General features: G+C 42.0%; 1 protein-coding gene across 3 annotated transcripts in view; it reads left to right on the top strand.

Annotated features, from left to right (window-relative positions):
* The window catches only part of CD2AP (CD2 associated protein), a 98,080-nt gene extending 84,922 nt beyond the window's left edge, over positions 1-13,158 (top strand). For 2 of the 3 annotated variants that reach the window (XM_066637802.1, XM_066637810.1), the window contains exons 14-18: positions 3,173-3,288; positions 4,257-4,340; positions 6,923-7,104; positions 8,742-8,805; positions 10,846-13,158. In XM_066637802.1, the coding sequence (XP_066493899.1) occupies positions 3,173-3,288; positions 4,257-4,340; positions 6,923-7,104; positions 8,742-8,805; positions 10,846-10,887 (488 nt within the window). In that variant the 3' untranslated portion in view covers positions 10,888-13,158. Of the gene's footprint in view, positions 1-3,172; positions 3,289-4,256; positions 4,341-6,922; positions 7,105-8,741; positions 8,806-10,845 lie in introns of those variants that run through there. The other variant, XR_010794906.1, reaches the window with a different exon arrangement.
* Positions 13,159-15,725: the final 2,567 nt, after the last annotated feature.

The following is a 15,725-nucleotide window of genomic DNA, read 5'->3' as shown; positions in this document are numbered from 1 at the left end:
AAATTCTTTCACTTCCCACAGTAGGTGGGATGATGGATTCCAGCAGGGTATTTCTGACCGCAAAGCCAATGCCATGTTCCCTGGTTTCCCTGCCAGAAAAAATGAGAAATTTCTCTCCTTGACAGATCCTGAATCTGGCAGCCTTGTCTCTTGAAGGGCGACAATGTCCATCTGCAGTCTGCTGAGCTCCATGTCGATGACAGCTGTTTTGCGTGCATCGTCTATTGCTTGGAGGTCATCAAAGAAGCCAGGTGTCATTGTCCTTACATTCCAGGTGCCCAGCTTTAGGGCAGGAGTTTTCTGTTTTCTGTTGCATGGTGCAGAGTTGTCGATCCGCTTGTTGGTTTTCACCCTAAACCCCATGCACCCTGTGAGGTTAACGGACCGTGGCGAGGCAGCACCTTACTGGCTGGAGACTGCCCAGCTTAAGGCGGGCGGTAGCTGCCCAATGAGATGCAGTGATCTCTCCCACCATCGGAAGCATCCCCTGGCTTCACACTCTACGCCAATCGAGCAAAGACTTATAACCGGTAAACTGCTGCTTCCCGTGTTGTTCCGACGCCGTATGGCGAAGTTGGAGTGCCCTCTCCAGTGTGCAAAGCCTGGGTAAAGAAGGTATGGAGGATAAGCTGTTACCCATGCAGCAAATCCCCCCTCTCCACGTCACTGGAATGGTCCAATGGAAAGGCAGAAGCCAATACGGTTGGTTCCAGCGGCGTCGCAGGAGTTGCCACAGCGTGACTGTGTACAGCTATGAACTGCCTCAGGGACTCCGGCTCCGGATTTTGCCTCAAGGTTGACTCCTGAAGCCTTTTCCACAACTGGATATAGCCACAAGGCAGTGGAGGTTTGGGGTCAGAGTTTCCTTCTCTTAGATGAGCTGCCTTCCCAGGCTGACGAGTCCCATCTACCCGGTGGCTGTTTGGTCGCCTCTTACAACAAGTACAGCCAAACTGAGGGCCTGTTCTTATCCCCAGCCCCCGGGGGTGACGCAGGAGTGGAGGGGCAGAAAGGGAGATTGTGGGGGATGGAGGACCGCAGGCCGAGAGAGAAGGGCTATGGGCAACGGAGGACCACAGGACTCTCCCCCTCCCCCTCTGCAATCCTCTGTTAGCCCCATCCCCGCTCTCCCTCTGCAGTTCCCCATTACACACAACCCCCTCTCTCCCCTCCCCTCTGCAATCCTCCGTTAGCCCCATCCCTGCTCTCCCTCTGCAATTCCCCATTACACACAACCCCCTCCCCCCTCTGCAATCCTCCGTTAGCCCCATCCCCGCTCTCCCTTGAGCTTGAACAAGGATCCCAAAAAGAAGCTTGTACATTGACAGAGCTCCAGAGCGCTAAGCAGAATGTCATCCATTGTGTTTACTTGTGGGAACCTGCAACGCATAGGAAATGGGGGGAGGGGCAACATATAGGACTCATTTTTTAGAAGTAATTCTGCACATTAAACCTTTTCACACATCTATTTGAGGTGGAAGTGTTGAAGATTGGGGTCAGTGGAACCTTCCTTTGAGTACAGTCCCTCCCACCAGTGGTCTCTTTGAACGTTGCAATAGTTTGTGTGCCAGAACAGTGACATTTTGAAAGATGAACTGGGCTCATAGAAAATATCAAAAAGGGCATGCTGTATCTCAGATCTTGGAGGTGAAGGGGAGGGCTCAGTCTCCTTTCACTTCCAAAATGACTGTGGGGAGTGGAGGTAGGCAGAGGGAGAATCTCAGAAGATCAGTACTGAGTGGCCACAGAATCTTTTGGTTCCCCCTCAGCCAAAGCAATTCTCTTGTAAGTGAGTGCTTGCTTGCTACCTTCTTCTGTTAGAGACATTCACTGACATGAGGAAAGTGTGCACAGTGGCAAGATTTTTGATGCTCCTTATTGTGTTTTTTTAAGGGAAGACATTGTTTTCTATTAACAGAGAGAACTCTGCCCTTCTCAATTTAGAAATGGACAGTATATTTTTGAAGTTAAAGCTAGGTTTGGATTATTGGTTAGGGTCAAGGCTACTGATATTAAGTTAAAATTCAGACTATATAGATTTGTCAAAAAGGGGGGGAAAGTAGGTTGTGAATTTGCAGACTGTGTTCATCTAATTTTTTTCCTTTTTTGTTGTACCTAGCATGGTTTTGAAACATTTAACTACCGGCTAGGAGAATTTTAGCATTATTTGACTTCAAGAAACACTTTTTAGCCAAGTTGCACAAATATTGTGGAATGTTTTTATGAGCATTCCCACTTCTCAGAAGTTTTGAATAAGTGGGAACAATGGCTAGGGACAAATGAGCATGTCGATTGTGGGGAATGAAGAGGTAGTGCTGTCAGTAGACAGCTGGCAGACAAAGTTTGGATAGGTTCTACATCAGGAATACATGAATTGGGCATGAGTAGTGTAAGTAGCTGGGTATGCATGAGACAGTGATATGTGAATTTTGTGAGTAGCGTAGTTTTAAAGGATGTGTGCATGAGTAATTGGGGATGTGTGAGTATTATTAAGAGTACTTATATACTGCTTTTCAACAAGAGAAGTAAACTCTTCTTGTGAATGCTGTGTTGAATACATGTGTGTAAGAGAGGGAAGGGCTGCATTAGGATATGGTATACGACTACTGTGAATGGACACAGAACAGATATAAAAAATTTCAGAACACAAAAACCACATTTTCACCTGATTTTCTTATTGGGTGTATTGCAGGTGGAGGGCTTGAATGGCTATTTGTTGAACACATTAGAGATGAATTGCTTACTTCACTTATTCAGTTGCTTGTTTTGGTCAAGTTTTTAATTGTAATCTGAATGAGAATATGTTTAGTTTATTTAAATTAAGCAATACTGAACTTCCATAAGGAAATTCATGTTTTTTTAAGCATTAGATGTCTCTCTGATTACATAGCTCAAAATGTTATACATTCAATCATATATTTGAATTGGAAAAGTGACTTGTTTCCTCTTGTTCCCAGTCTTCATTGCCTACTTAAAAATTTCACCATGAAGTTGTCTTTTAGTTTATTAATAGCCAGTAGACATTGATCTTTATTTTCCACAGTGATGCAGAAAATCATAGTATGTTGTAGGATTTTGTGACGTGCTGAGATAGTATAATGTCAGAGTTGCATTATATTTTACAAAAGTGTCTGAGCTTTAATAGTGTTATCTGCTTTCAACTGTCTTCTAGATCTGTTAAGTTTTGATGACATAATAGCTACCTCAGATAATTTATCGCATCCCACAGCAAATAGGCCGAAGATGCCTGGCAGGAGGCTGCCTGCTCGCTTCAATGGCAATCATTCTGTGAGTACATGGACTGTGTACGTATTAAGGCAGACATAAGGCATCTAGTTTCTACATGTGAACTGTATTTTCTAACACACTGTGTATTGGGGGGGGGGGGTTAACAGGAAGGATCTTTTCATTTATGTATAGTTGTATGTATGATATGCTGTATTTTTCCACAAAAAGCCAGCAGCTTACAACAAAATAATTAAAACATAATAACAGTATCATAAAATAGGACTAAAAACTATTAGATTACTTTAACTTCAAATTCTTAAAATGAAGACACTGGAACCAACCAGCTACACAAGTGAAAGCCATGTGCTCAGAGACTACAGAAAGCCTGGTGGAACACAGAGATTCTCACCAACCACCTAAACTTCAGTAGAGCAAGCCTGGCAGATATAATGTGGGAAGTAGTTCCACAGTAGAGGCACCACCATGGAAAAGCAAGCCCATTTAGCAATGCATCTGATATCGCTTAATCTTTCTGTAAGGTATTTTCCAGGGTAGGTGGGTATTACACAGTGATCCTCCTTTCCTCTTTGTTCACCTTTTCTTCTGTACTTTGCACCTACCCCTCCTGCTGTTTAGTGAAGTGGGAGAACAATCATTTTCAGTTGACATATACTTATTTTTAGTGGTCAGCGTGGGCTGCAGATTTTGTCTTGACTGTTTCTGAGTTCTTGTTTGCTGTTTTGTCTCTGATGGCATGTTCTTGTTTAACCATAGCACCTGGAGGATGAAGGGAATTGTCCCTCTTTCTCTAGATTTCAACAAAAAGGATTCTGCCTCCCCAGCCCCAGAAAAGGGAAACCTAACCTTGTGTTAGTTGCCCTTCTCCCAACAAGAGCAATAAACTCTCACAGATAAATATAGAATTTCAGTTTCACAGTGATACAAGTTGAAATAGCCTGTGTATGTGTTCCTCAAAGAATAGAGACTTCGAGTCCTTAGAATGCATTATGTTTTTTTCTACCTTCTAGTCAACTCAGAATCTAAGTATAGAGAAAAGTGTGAAGGTGCATAAAGAAGAAGATGCCAAACTCAAGACCGCTGAGGTTAAAAAGGTATATCTATCAGTGACATTGTTTATGTTACATGTAACTTGAGATTTAATAATACTAACCCTTCAGAAATGATTGTGTCCGTGCAGGTTAGGTAAGTTCAGGAGACCCTCTCTTGCTTTTTAAAAAATGTGCTCAAAATTCATTTGCTCAACAAACTGCAGTTTATGAATTCCTATATTTGCTTCAGTGTGTTTAACAGTTTAACTTTTTAATTACTATTTTAAGTGTTTTGAATGTAAATTTCTTGTTAATTGTTTTCATAGATGCTTTGGGATTGTTTAGTGAAGGGTGAGATAGAAATGAATAAATGACTACCGCAGATAACTCGCCTTTAAGTCAATCTCGCAGATAAGTCGAGGGCAGGTTTTGAGCTGAAAATCATGGAATTTTTAATGGCTAGTCGGGGGTTAAACTGGGGGGGGTGTCTGAAGATAATTTTGTCTGATGTTACCCGAGGCCAGATCCTGAAAAATAACCTACCCGTAATTGTTACCTAAGAACTGGACAGTCTCTAATTTATTAAGAATTTGGTTAAAGATCCTAAGATACATTCTTATTCATTAACTTTTTAAATTCAGGCCTTCACAACCTTTTTGTAAGCCCATCAGAGTAAGTGTACTGTAAACAACATATCAGTAGAAGCATTAATCAAATCCTTCTTTAAGGTGCCTGGTGTGTTAAGCCAGAGGCTCAACATGTAACATACAATTTGTAACTGGGAGTGTGTACAATGGAGAGACAAGCAACAAGGACCGAGCATGAACAAGTGCAGCTGCACATAGTTGCAACTCTATTTACTCAGAAGTAGACCCTTTGCTTTCCATGGATGCTGTTCTTAAGTAATGGTGCACTGAATTGTAGCCTGGGACTTTGTTTCAGATGGAAACGAGGATTCCATCCTGGTGTTTTAAAAGCCAGACCCGTAAACTGAGGGGGTGTGAAAAACTTTGAAAATGACTTGCCGGCAACACAAAGGAGAAACAAGGAGGCATTTTCCTTCTGTTATGTGTAAAACTTGGGCTCAGTCTGAGGAGGACCAGAGGGAAAACTGCTGCAGGAGAGGAGGCTGCAGTACCAGCAGAGGGAAGGTAGAGGCTGCTGTGTGCAGAGGCCTATAAAAGGGGCTGCACAAGCAAGGAGCGAAAAGACTACCAGGGAAGAGCTGCTGTGAGAGCTGAGGAGAGAGAGCCGCAGCAAGGAGCCCCTGGGAGAGCCTCAGAACCAGGGAGCAACCACCCAGCCCCTTTGCCTCAAGTCCTGCTGCTTCCTGCCTGCCTCAGGTCCTCACTCAATTGGGGAAAATTTGGAACAAGGTTATTTGGTTTGGTTTGGTTCAGGTTCCGTTCCTCATGATAAAAGCCTTGAACTCAGTTTGGTTTCAGTGGTCTCTTTGATCCTGCATAACACTTCCAAACTGGAAGGAAGTTGAAGGTGCTTGTGGGAGTTGTGAGGAGGCTTTGTGATGAGTAAATGCTGCAATTCCATGGCAGCAACCCTCATACAGACTACAATTCCCATGTGTCTTCTCTTCCTGTTTGGAGAAGTTAAAATGGCTGCCTCTGAATACTGTAATTGCTAGTAACAATTCTCCATTTAACTCCACCCCCATGTCCTGCTTCTCAGGCCATTCTCACCCCACCCCCCACTTTACCAGACAGCTGCTAAGATTCCCATAAGCTTTCCAGAAGGTCCCAGAGGCTTCTGTTTTATTTAATGTATTGTCCCAAGTATAAATCAACTCAGGGTTTCAGGCTCAATTTTTAGGCATATATTTTTCAACTTATAGGTGAGAATATAAGGTTCGTTGTTGCAGAGGTGCAAACCTATCTTGAGATGCTCAATGCTAATTATTGCAAAAGAAATATTTAAGCTAGTTCTTTGTTCCACCAGCCTCAGTAAAAAACACTTTTAACTTTGTTACGGAAATACAGTGTTGGTTAGAATATGCCAATCCATGGAACAAATGATGTTGATCCTAATTGATGTACAGGTCCCACCTCCTTCCCTGTGTTTTAAATAATTGCAGGTCCCAAACACAATACACTCCGTTTGCGTCCAGAGAGCCTTCAGAGGACCAGGGAGGCCTCCCCAAGCCTCAGAAGGCTGAAAATTGCAGCATCTGGATTTTGGCAGGAAACCAGAAGTTGTAATTTTTTACCTTTCAGAGGCCTCAGAAGGCATTCTGAGAGTCAAGAAGGCCTCCTCAGCCCTCAGAAGGCCCCCTGGACCTCCAGTTGCATTTGGAGGAATGGAACCCCCGTGGATACTGAGACATGACTTCATTGCTTTTGTGGAGACAGTGTTTGTTACTTCCTGATCTTATGAATTCTGAAATACACATGGCTTCCCACTGTATGTTAAATAAAAATGTTATCTGAGTTGCTGTCTTCCCAAAGAATGTCAATTGACCTCTACATGTCTCAGAATAAATGGGAGTATTTTAAGCTGCTGTTGTATACAGAGATGTGATGTCAGTAGCTCAACAGACTTCCCCTGCCCTTCAACAAACACATTTGACAGGTGCTGCTGCCTGTGTATTTGTGTGCTGCATGTGTTCTTATGGAGATAATTTCTTGTTTTAGCCATTCACGTTGACTACATCGCTTCTATCTTCATCACCAAGATCAAATTCTGTCACATTAAGCGCTGGGGAAATGAAACATAAATGGGAAACAGATGAAGGGGAAAAGCCTTGTCTGGAGGAGCTCAGGTCTCAAATCTTTGAATTACTGACTGTTGTAGAAACACTGAAAAAAGACCATGGGTAAGTGCAGCTTTAGGGAGAACTGTGCTCCGTGTTAAGAGTTCATGTTTGCAGAAGTCTCAGACAAAATCTCTGGCATCTCCAGTCAGAGGTTAAAAAAAGAATTTATTTTTATTTTTTCACATTTTATTGAATAGCAAGTGGTGGAAAAGACCCATGCCTGAGACCCTGAAGTGTTTCTGTGAGTCAAAGTGAACTATACAGTGCTAAATGGACCAATGACCTTACTCAGTGTAAGGCCATTTCATGTCTTCATATTTGTTTGCTCTCTCTGGCCTATGGATTATACTTTTTTTGTAACACATTTTCTTTATAGTAAAGCAGGTGCATGGTCATTTTTACTTTGATTGGCGTTTTCAAAGGACTTGAGGTGAGAACCACAGACAGTTTATCTTACCCAAGAGTGTAGTCAAAGTTGTTCTGGGGTGAGACGAATGGTCTGTGGTTCTCACCTCTGTTCCTTTGTAAATTCCCACCAAATTCATGGGTGAAATGTTAGGAAATGAAAATCTTCATAGATCATGGCTATTAAGCTCGAACAGTTTTTACTGCAACACTAATAAATTTTATTTATATAAGATAAATAAAAATAAATCTTATTTATTTAGCTTAGCTAATGCAGTTAGCTTGTATCTCAAATAAATATGCTTGTATATCAAAGGTGCATAAATTTTGTTGTGCTGTAGCACAATGACAGTAAAGTTACTACTGCTAGCTGTTTTGTCGCAATACTCCTATCCTGCAGTACTACTTGTCCATATATGGAAAAACAGGTCATCCATAGACTAGAAATGGTGCTACTGTGATTGTCAGGTTCAAACATGATTATTGTGCAGATGAGTGCACATCCAGGAAGGCTTATGACTATTAACATGGACTGTTAATGTGGACTGAGAAGTGTTGGGTTGAAGAACCTGAAAAATGACTTTCTCTCACTTGATAAGGAAGAGCAGAGGAGGAAGTGGCAGAGGCCATGGCCCACTCCCACTTTTGTTCCAGGTACAATTCTGGAAGCAAAGTTCACCTGAGTAGCTCTCTGAGAGCCCAATCCAATTATTCAGCAGAGCCAGTGCTTGGTGTCTTAAAAGCAGCGTTAAAGTGCTTTTTGATGCTGTGTGAGTAAATGGCACTGGTGGGAAGGCTTGTGCCATCCCATAGGCACCACATCCTGTGCAATGGTCAGACAGTGCCAGGTAAGTGCAGTGCCAGGCAGGGGGACGGTGATCTGGAGGTGGGGAGGAGGTGTTTGAGGGTGGAGGGAGGGGCGGTTCAGGCCAAGGAGGGGCGGAAATGGCAGAGCAGCCCTCTGCTGCATCCTAACACCTTCTTAGGCCTCAAAGCCTAAGGGTTTGGGGTACCCTTACAGAGTACCAAACAGGGTACTCAGTTCTGCAACAGCGATTTAGAGTAGTGATTTAGAGCATCCCTGTTAAGCAGGCTGGGGCTCTACGTGTAGTAAGGGAACAAATGTTCCTTTACCCTGAGATCTTCCTGCTCATTTGCAGCGCTGGATACAGTGCTGCATCAGATTGCATAGAATTTGGCTGTGAATGACTGTTGTTTTCATGTTATTTTTGTTCAGCTAGATAAGGATTGACCATGAAAATATTTACTAGACTTACCTTTTCGTTTTCAAGGAAAGAACTAGAAAAATTGAAAAAAGACTTGGCAGAAGAGAAGCAGATGCGAACTAACTTAGAGGTAAGGTATTGAAATAAAATCCCTAAATATATGGAGCAATAAAGAGGCCTTGTTTTTGTTTCCATTATTTTTTGTAGTTTGAATACAGAGATAATGATGATGATAATACTTAGTATTTGTATAGTTCTTCAAGTGTTCAGAGAACTTAACATGTACCCTCTTGTAAGGATTATAACCACCACCCTGTCAGGTAAGTATTATCCCAGTATTGCAGATAGCAAGTTGAGGCTGAGATGGAGTGGCCTACCTAGTTAGTTCATGGCAGAATTGGAAATCTGAACAAAATCATGTTGTCACTGTTTTGGCATGATTGCTGTTCAGGAGGAAGCTCCTTTGTGTAGTAATCCAGCAATATATTGGATAACAGTTATTGTACTTTATCTTAATACAATATCTTTCAGATTTCCTATATAAACAAACACCATACAGAATGATTTGACAGTTCTGTGTGCTATTTTTTATGTATCCATATATAATTTGCAAACTTCCTTCCAAAGAGTCCATCTTTGGAAACTACATCATTTATGATTTGCATCAAAAACTTCATCATGAAGATTCACAGAAGAATATTCTCTCCAATGAATTTCCAGTCCACAAATTATGACTGGCCAGTAGTCTGATGCTCTGCAGCAAACTGAGCATGCCTGGATTCAAGGCAGGTCACCAATTCAAGTGATATTTATGTATACACACAAAAGATGGCCACTTAAGTGGAAGGTCAGCCAAGGGGAGCAGGTTTCCTGTCGTTTTTGACTGGCTTCTTCATAAGTGGATTTACTCATGAGAGAGTCTCCAGTTGACACTCAGCTCAGACTAAGCAACTTCCCTGACAGTAAATTTATTCACAAAACTGTCACATAGCCTATAATGCTAACTAAGGGCCCAATCCTGTCCAATTTTCCTGTGCCAGTGCAGGCGTGCCAATGGGACATGCACTGCATCCTGTGGTGGAGGGGCAGTAACAGAGCCTTCCTCAAGGTAAGGAAACATTTGTTCCCTTGGGGCTGCATTACAGCAGCACCAGTGCTGGAGAGTTGGATAGGATTGGGCCTTTAATCTTCACTTTGACTGACATGCACACACTAAGTAGCAAAAGCTTGAAAAATTGAAATCAGTAAGACTTTGAAACCTATCCAGATATCGGTCCAGGTGGTCTGGCTCCATCAAATAAGCCCTGTCCCCTTGCTAAGAAGTTAAATTGCCTCCACAAAGATCCTGTTGATAGAAGGGGTTGTGCACTGTGGGAGGAAAGAAAGAGAACTGTGGAAACAGGACGATCGTGGTTGTGATCCATATTACAGATGATAGAGTATGTAATAGCATAATAACATCTTAATTTGTACCTGTATTGGCAACCTTCAGTCTCGAAAGGCTATGGTATCGCGCTCTGAAAGGTGGTTCTGGCACAGCGTCTAGTGTGGCTGAAAAGGCCAATCCGAGAGTGACAATCCCTTCCACACCGGGAGCAAGTGCAGTCTGTCCCTGGTCTGTCTCCCTGGCTATGGGCCTTCCTTCTTTGCCTCTTTGCCTTAGACTCCTGGCAAAGTGTCTCTTCAAACTGGAAAGGCCATGCTGCACAGCCTGCCTCTAAGCGGACCGCTCAGAGGCCAGGGTTTCCCACTTGTTGAGGTCCATCCCTAAGGCCTTCAGATCCCTCTTGCAGATGTCCTTGTATCGCAGCTGTGGTCTACCTGTAGGGCGCTTTCCTTGCACGAGTTCTCCATAGAGGAGATCCTTTGGGATCCGGCCATCATCCATTCTCACGACATAACCGAGCCAATGTAGGCGTCTCTGTTTCAGCAGTGCATACATGCTAGGGATTCCAGCACGTTCCAGGACTGTGTTGTTAGGAACTTTGTTTGTACCACTGGCTTTTAAAATGGGTTGCAAATGTACAAAGGGTAAATGTAAACATAGTTAAAATTTTATTAATCTCTCTCTCTCTCTCTCTCTCTCTCTCTCTCTCTCTCTCTCTCTCTCTCTCTGTGTGTGTGTGTGTGTGTGTGTGTGTGTGTGTGTGTGTGTGTGTGTTGTTCACAGGTGGAAATAGAAAAGCTCAAGAAAGCTGTCATGACTACATGAAAGAGCCATAGACTGTGCATCCTTAACATGCCAGAATTTTGACGTCAAAATATAAATGAAGTTGACTTTTTTTTACTGCAAATCAATGAATACTAGCATTCCATTTTTTAAAAGAATAAATGAATATAATCTTATATACAGTGAGATAAGAGAAGAAAATGAATAACTTTTTTTTGTTTCTTGCCAATATAGGAGAGGCCTTATTTCTTACTGTGCTGGAATTGCAGACCTTTATTTTCTTGGTTTGCTTGAAAATACTACTGAATATGTATAAAATGGAGGGGGTTCTTAATAGATTTTTATTGAATACCTATAGTCTAATTTTTAAGAGATCTGTACTATAAATAAGGCGATATATCTTTGCAAGGTAATCTGTAAAATAGTTTACTGGGAGGCAAATAGTGTAGCCTTGTCATTATAGTCACTCCTTTTCCCACCGCGCTAAAGGGAATATGTTTTGTATATATTTTTTTAATTTTTGCATTTCTATTCAGGGTTACACTATTGTGCCTCTCTGCAGTGAGAGTATACACTAGGGTGATACTGGAAGTTCATGCTATGAAGCAGATGAGTTACCAATACCAAGCAATATAATAATCACCATACCATATTAATTCTTTTAACTGATTAGAATATTGTATCACTTGCACTATAGGATTTATGACTGAACCACACATATGGGGGTGGGGAAAATTATACCCAGATGAATGCTTAAAAATCACAATAAATCCTAGCATAAGGCTAAGATCATTTTATATTTTAAATTGTTGTGCCTAGGTATTGAAATATATGACATGTTACACACACTGACCTCTGAATTTCTGTGCTTTCATAAATGCTAATCTAACACTATGGTCTCTCATGGCTTTCATGGTTCTGATCTACCAAACTAACTAATGTGTTCTTGAACGAAGTGTGTGTTGCCCATAGGGCTGTTACAACGTTCAGTAAGTCATGAGTTCTTTATGTCTAAATATTTGAGTATTAGATACATCATAGTACTGAAATGTGTTCTAGAAATCAAAATTAATTTATATAAGTACACTCTATCTAATAAAGAATTATTGTGCTCAGTTCAGTTCTGCTTCCCCCCCAAAGAGAAATTCAATTCCTCCTTCCCAGAGAAAAGCTGAAAATGGATAACCTTGTGGAACAGTGTATTCAAGCAGAAGTTAAAAATACAACCCTTGTTCTCTTCTGTTCCTCCTTCATTACTATCCTGAAATAGTATGGAAATATTTTCAGGGCTACTAAATTAGCCAAATGATGGTAAAGTCATAACACTTCCTTTGTCAGCAGAAAGCTTTGCTGTTATTTGTTCCTACTTGTCTCTAAAGAAGCAGAATTTAAATATCAGAAAGCTTGTGTCTAGTTTGATATGAATGCTCACAAATATTGCTTGTTTGTAAGTAAAGAGATCTGGAGTTCTGCTTGCAGAAATTCCTGTTGTGGAGCAATCTAGAAATGAAAACTAATATAACTCATGATACTTGTATACTTGCCATATTGGTGCATGTCTAGCAGTGCACATTTAATGAGTCAGGTGTATGATGATTGAGTTTCATTGCTAATTTACATTTTAGTAATCTAATAGTATATAACATATCTCTGAAGTTATTGCTCAAATCCACTTCTCTTGTAAACTGATCTGATACCAATTCTCAATTGTCCAACTACATCACAAATACAAAAGAAAGCTCCTATGTGCTATCATGACAAATCGGCAACAAGAACTCTCCTGATACCTATTCATGGAAGTCTTATATTTTCACCTTAAATCTGATTATGCAAAACTGAATTGTGTTTAATGAGAGTTCTTTATGTGCTTTTCACTGTGATCTAGGGTAGAGTGCAAAGCAAAAGTATGTTGATGATAGGTTGCTATTTCACAATTTGTGAAAAGCCTTGAAGCTTTTAGCAAGCCTTGAAAGCCTTGAAGCTTTTAGCAGATAACTAGGACAAGACAATCACTTAAATCAAAGGTGTTAATTATTTAATGGCCTTTTTTGATGTAGCAATAAATGACCAAGTGCAATGACTTGATTAAATAAAGTCTTCTAAAAGTCACCACTACGAGTATTTTAGTGATAAAGAGATTTCCCTAATATGTCTCTCTTAAATTAATATTGTATAATGGGAAGTGGAGAGTGTATGCAGACATTCCAAAGAATGCAAGTTGTTTCAAGTAGTATGGCTTCACTGAATTGTTTACAGGTGCTATAAAACCATGCATGCTATCAAATTTTCACAAATAAAATTATATGCTCTTAGCATTTGGTGCATTTTTGTTTCAGTGAATTTGAATGCCTCAGAATAGATGTTCAGTGAATATGCTAAAGAACAAAATGCAGCAATACCTTGCATTTTTGTCTGGTTAGGAACCAGAGCATGGATGAAAGTAAAAAATTGATGAATTACAAAGCATAGCCTTATTTAGCTTCCAAATGTATGTTGGCTAGCAAAAAACGTAAATAAGATGTGATAACCCTCCCAGCTCCCCAGGGTAGAGAGGGAATGCCAGCCATACCATTTTATATAAGAGACGTGAGTACATACAGATTTTTGCAGGAATGGGAAAGTCCAGCGGGCTTGAGTCGAATCTAGAGTCACCGATCTGCAACTTGACTTGAAAAAGATTAATAACGGGAACACTTTCCAAGTCGCCGAATCACCCTTTAGTGACTTCTAAAGGACTCAAGTTGAAGCCCCCTTTAAAAAGCTAGCTGTGGGAAAAATAGGGCTGCTGCCAGGGTATGTGTGTGTGGGGGGGGCGTTCTTTTTAACTGCTCCCCTGCTGCCCCATTCAAATCTGAACAGCGGGAGGGGTGGAAGGGACTGTGAAAGAGCAGGGACAGAAACGGCAAGAGGGAGGAGGGTCAGGCGCAGCAGCTGCAAGGCTTAGCAGGACGACCCAATCCTTTACAGCCTTACTCAGAAGTAGTCCCACTGTAGCCAATCATTCAATGAGAATTCTTCCTCCCATTCCATGTGGTACAAAGCATGATCACTATGAACTCCCTCCCCCCTTTCCTTGGCTCCTCCCCCTCCCTGGGCTTTTCAAGCCTATTGTAAGGCAAGAACCCCCTTGGCTCCTCCTCCTGCCCTCCCTCAGCCAATGAAAATATCAGAAGGCCCATTCTTTGTCCAATGATCATCCATTCCTTCCTTTCTATCAGAGACAGTCCTGCTTTCCCCATTCATTGCAAGAGGAAAACATTAACCCTTTCCTGCTGATCACCCAGTCGGAATGCTGGCCCCATGAGGTTTTTCACAGCACGAAAACAAGCAAGCACACCCAGATACAGGCAGACTTGAGTCAGCATGTGTGGGGACAGGTGCTGAGGCAGGAGGCAGGTGCCTGACTCAAGTGTTTTTCAGAGTCTTCCATGCACACAACTCATGAGTCAACAAATCACCTAAAATCACCATTTCCGAGTCACTGACTTGAGTTCTCAACCCGGGATTTTGTATTGACTGAGAGTCCTTGAACCAATCCCCACATATTTCAGAAGGCCCACAGTATATGTGAGGATTAAACTTAAAAAGTTGTGTTATATGTGAACATTGTGGTATTTTTCTTGAAGAACCCATCTTCAGAGAGATTAATTGATGCACAGGCATGCCCCGGTTTCCCTGTGGCTTACAGCCCACCTGGCAGCCCAGGGAGCTTACCCCCTGGGGTCTAGGAGATGGTTGCCCCATTTAGGGGCTTTTCCAGCCCCTTCCTGGCTGAGTACAGGCAAGTGTAAGAGTCAGGAGTCACGCTTCCCCATACCGTCCTTCCCAAGCCGTGACCTCTCAACAGCTGCTGGGCATCACATGAACCTGTCAGCCAGCATAGCCAGACCCTCCCCTTGTGGACCCATGATCTGTGGCCCAGCTTCGTGATACTGTGACTATGTGACTCAGTCTCTGCAGCCAGCACCTTGCCCCGTGGGCGAGTAGTCAGCGCCAAACCGCAGCCCCAAAGGGTTTTCCATTCAGCTCTACAGATGACTAATTTCTTGGTTAATGTTATATCCTGCAAGCGTTTCACATTCTTTATTTAATACAGGGGACCCTGTATCCATGGATCCCATATCTGCAGTTTCATGGATGCACACCCACCCCCGCAACCTTCCAGAGGTAAGAAGAGCTGCACTCCAGAGGCTCTTATGAGCTTCTGTGGGTCTCAGAATGGCCATTTAGGCAAACAAAATGCTACTTCTAGTTTTTTTGTAAAACCAGAAGTGACATTTTTATGCCTTTAAAAGGCATTATGAGGACCAGGGATACCCCTGAGCATAGATTATCTGTTCAGTCATTTCAGTGTCAAAGCCAAACCACACAGTGATTGAAAACTGATCCCCAGACACTATCATTCAAGAGTGCTTGAGACTGTGCAACAACCATCCACGCTTGCGGCTTGCTGGGGAAGATAGGGTCCAGAGAAATTCTCTTTAAAAGTGGCCTCACAACCACCTTTTTCAAGATACTGTTAATAAAGCCATGCTTTGGTTAGAAGAGGAACATTCATTTTATATAATAATGTTGGGGCAACACCACATTGCTGCTTTTACTATCCTGTCTGCAAAAATTCATTTTTGCAACTAGGTTAAATGATGCACATTCAGCTCTAAATGTTCACAAAAAGTCACATACAGAAGTAGTAGTGACTTCAGCTTTTGGGAGGCCCTCGGACAAAAGCTCCATCATGGCTCTCAGTGCAACTTACTGTCTTTAGTAGAGTTGGCATAAAAGAATCAAGAATGGCATAAATAGTTATGCCATTCTTTTTCAAGTACCCCTAAAGGTCCTGTTGGGTGTCCCTGGGAGTACGTGAATACCAGGTTGGGAAC

This window comes from Tiliqua scincoides, chromosome 1 (genome assembly GCF_035046505.1).
Source record: "Tiliqua scincoides isolate rTilSci1 chromosome 1, rTilSci1.hap2, whole genome shotgun sequence".
In the NCBI taxonomy this organism is placed as follows: Eukaryota; Metazoa; Chordata; class Lepidosauria; order Squamata; family Scincidae; genus Tiliqua; species Tiliqua scincoides.
This window is presented reverse-complemented; position numbering and strand designations above follow the sequence as displayed.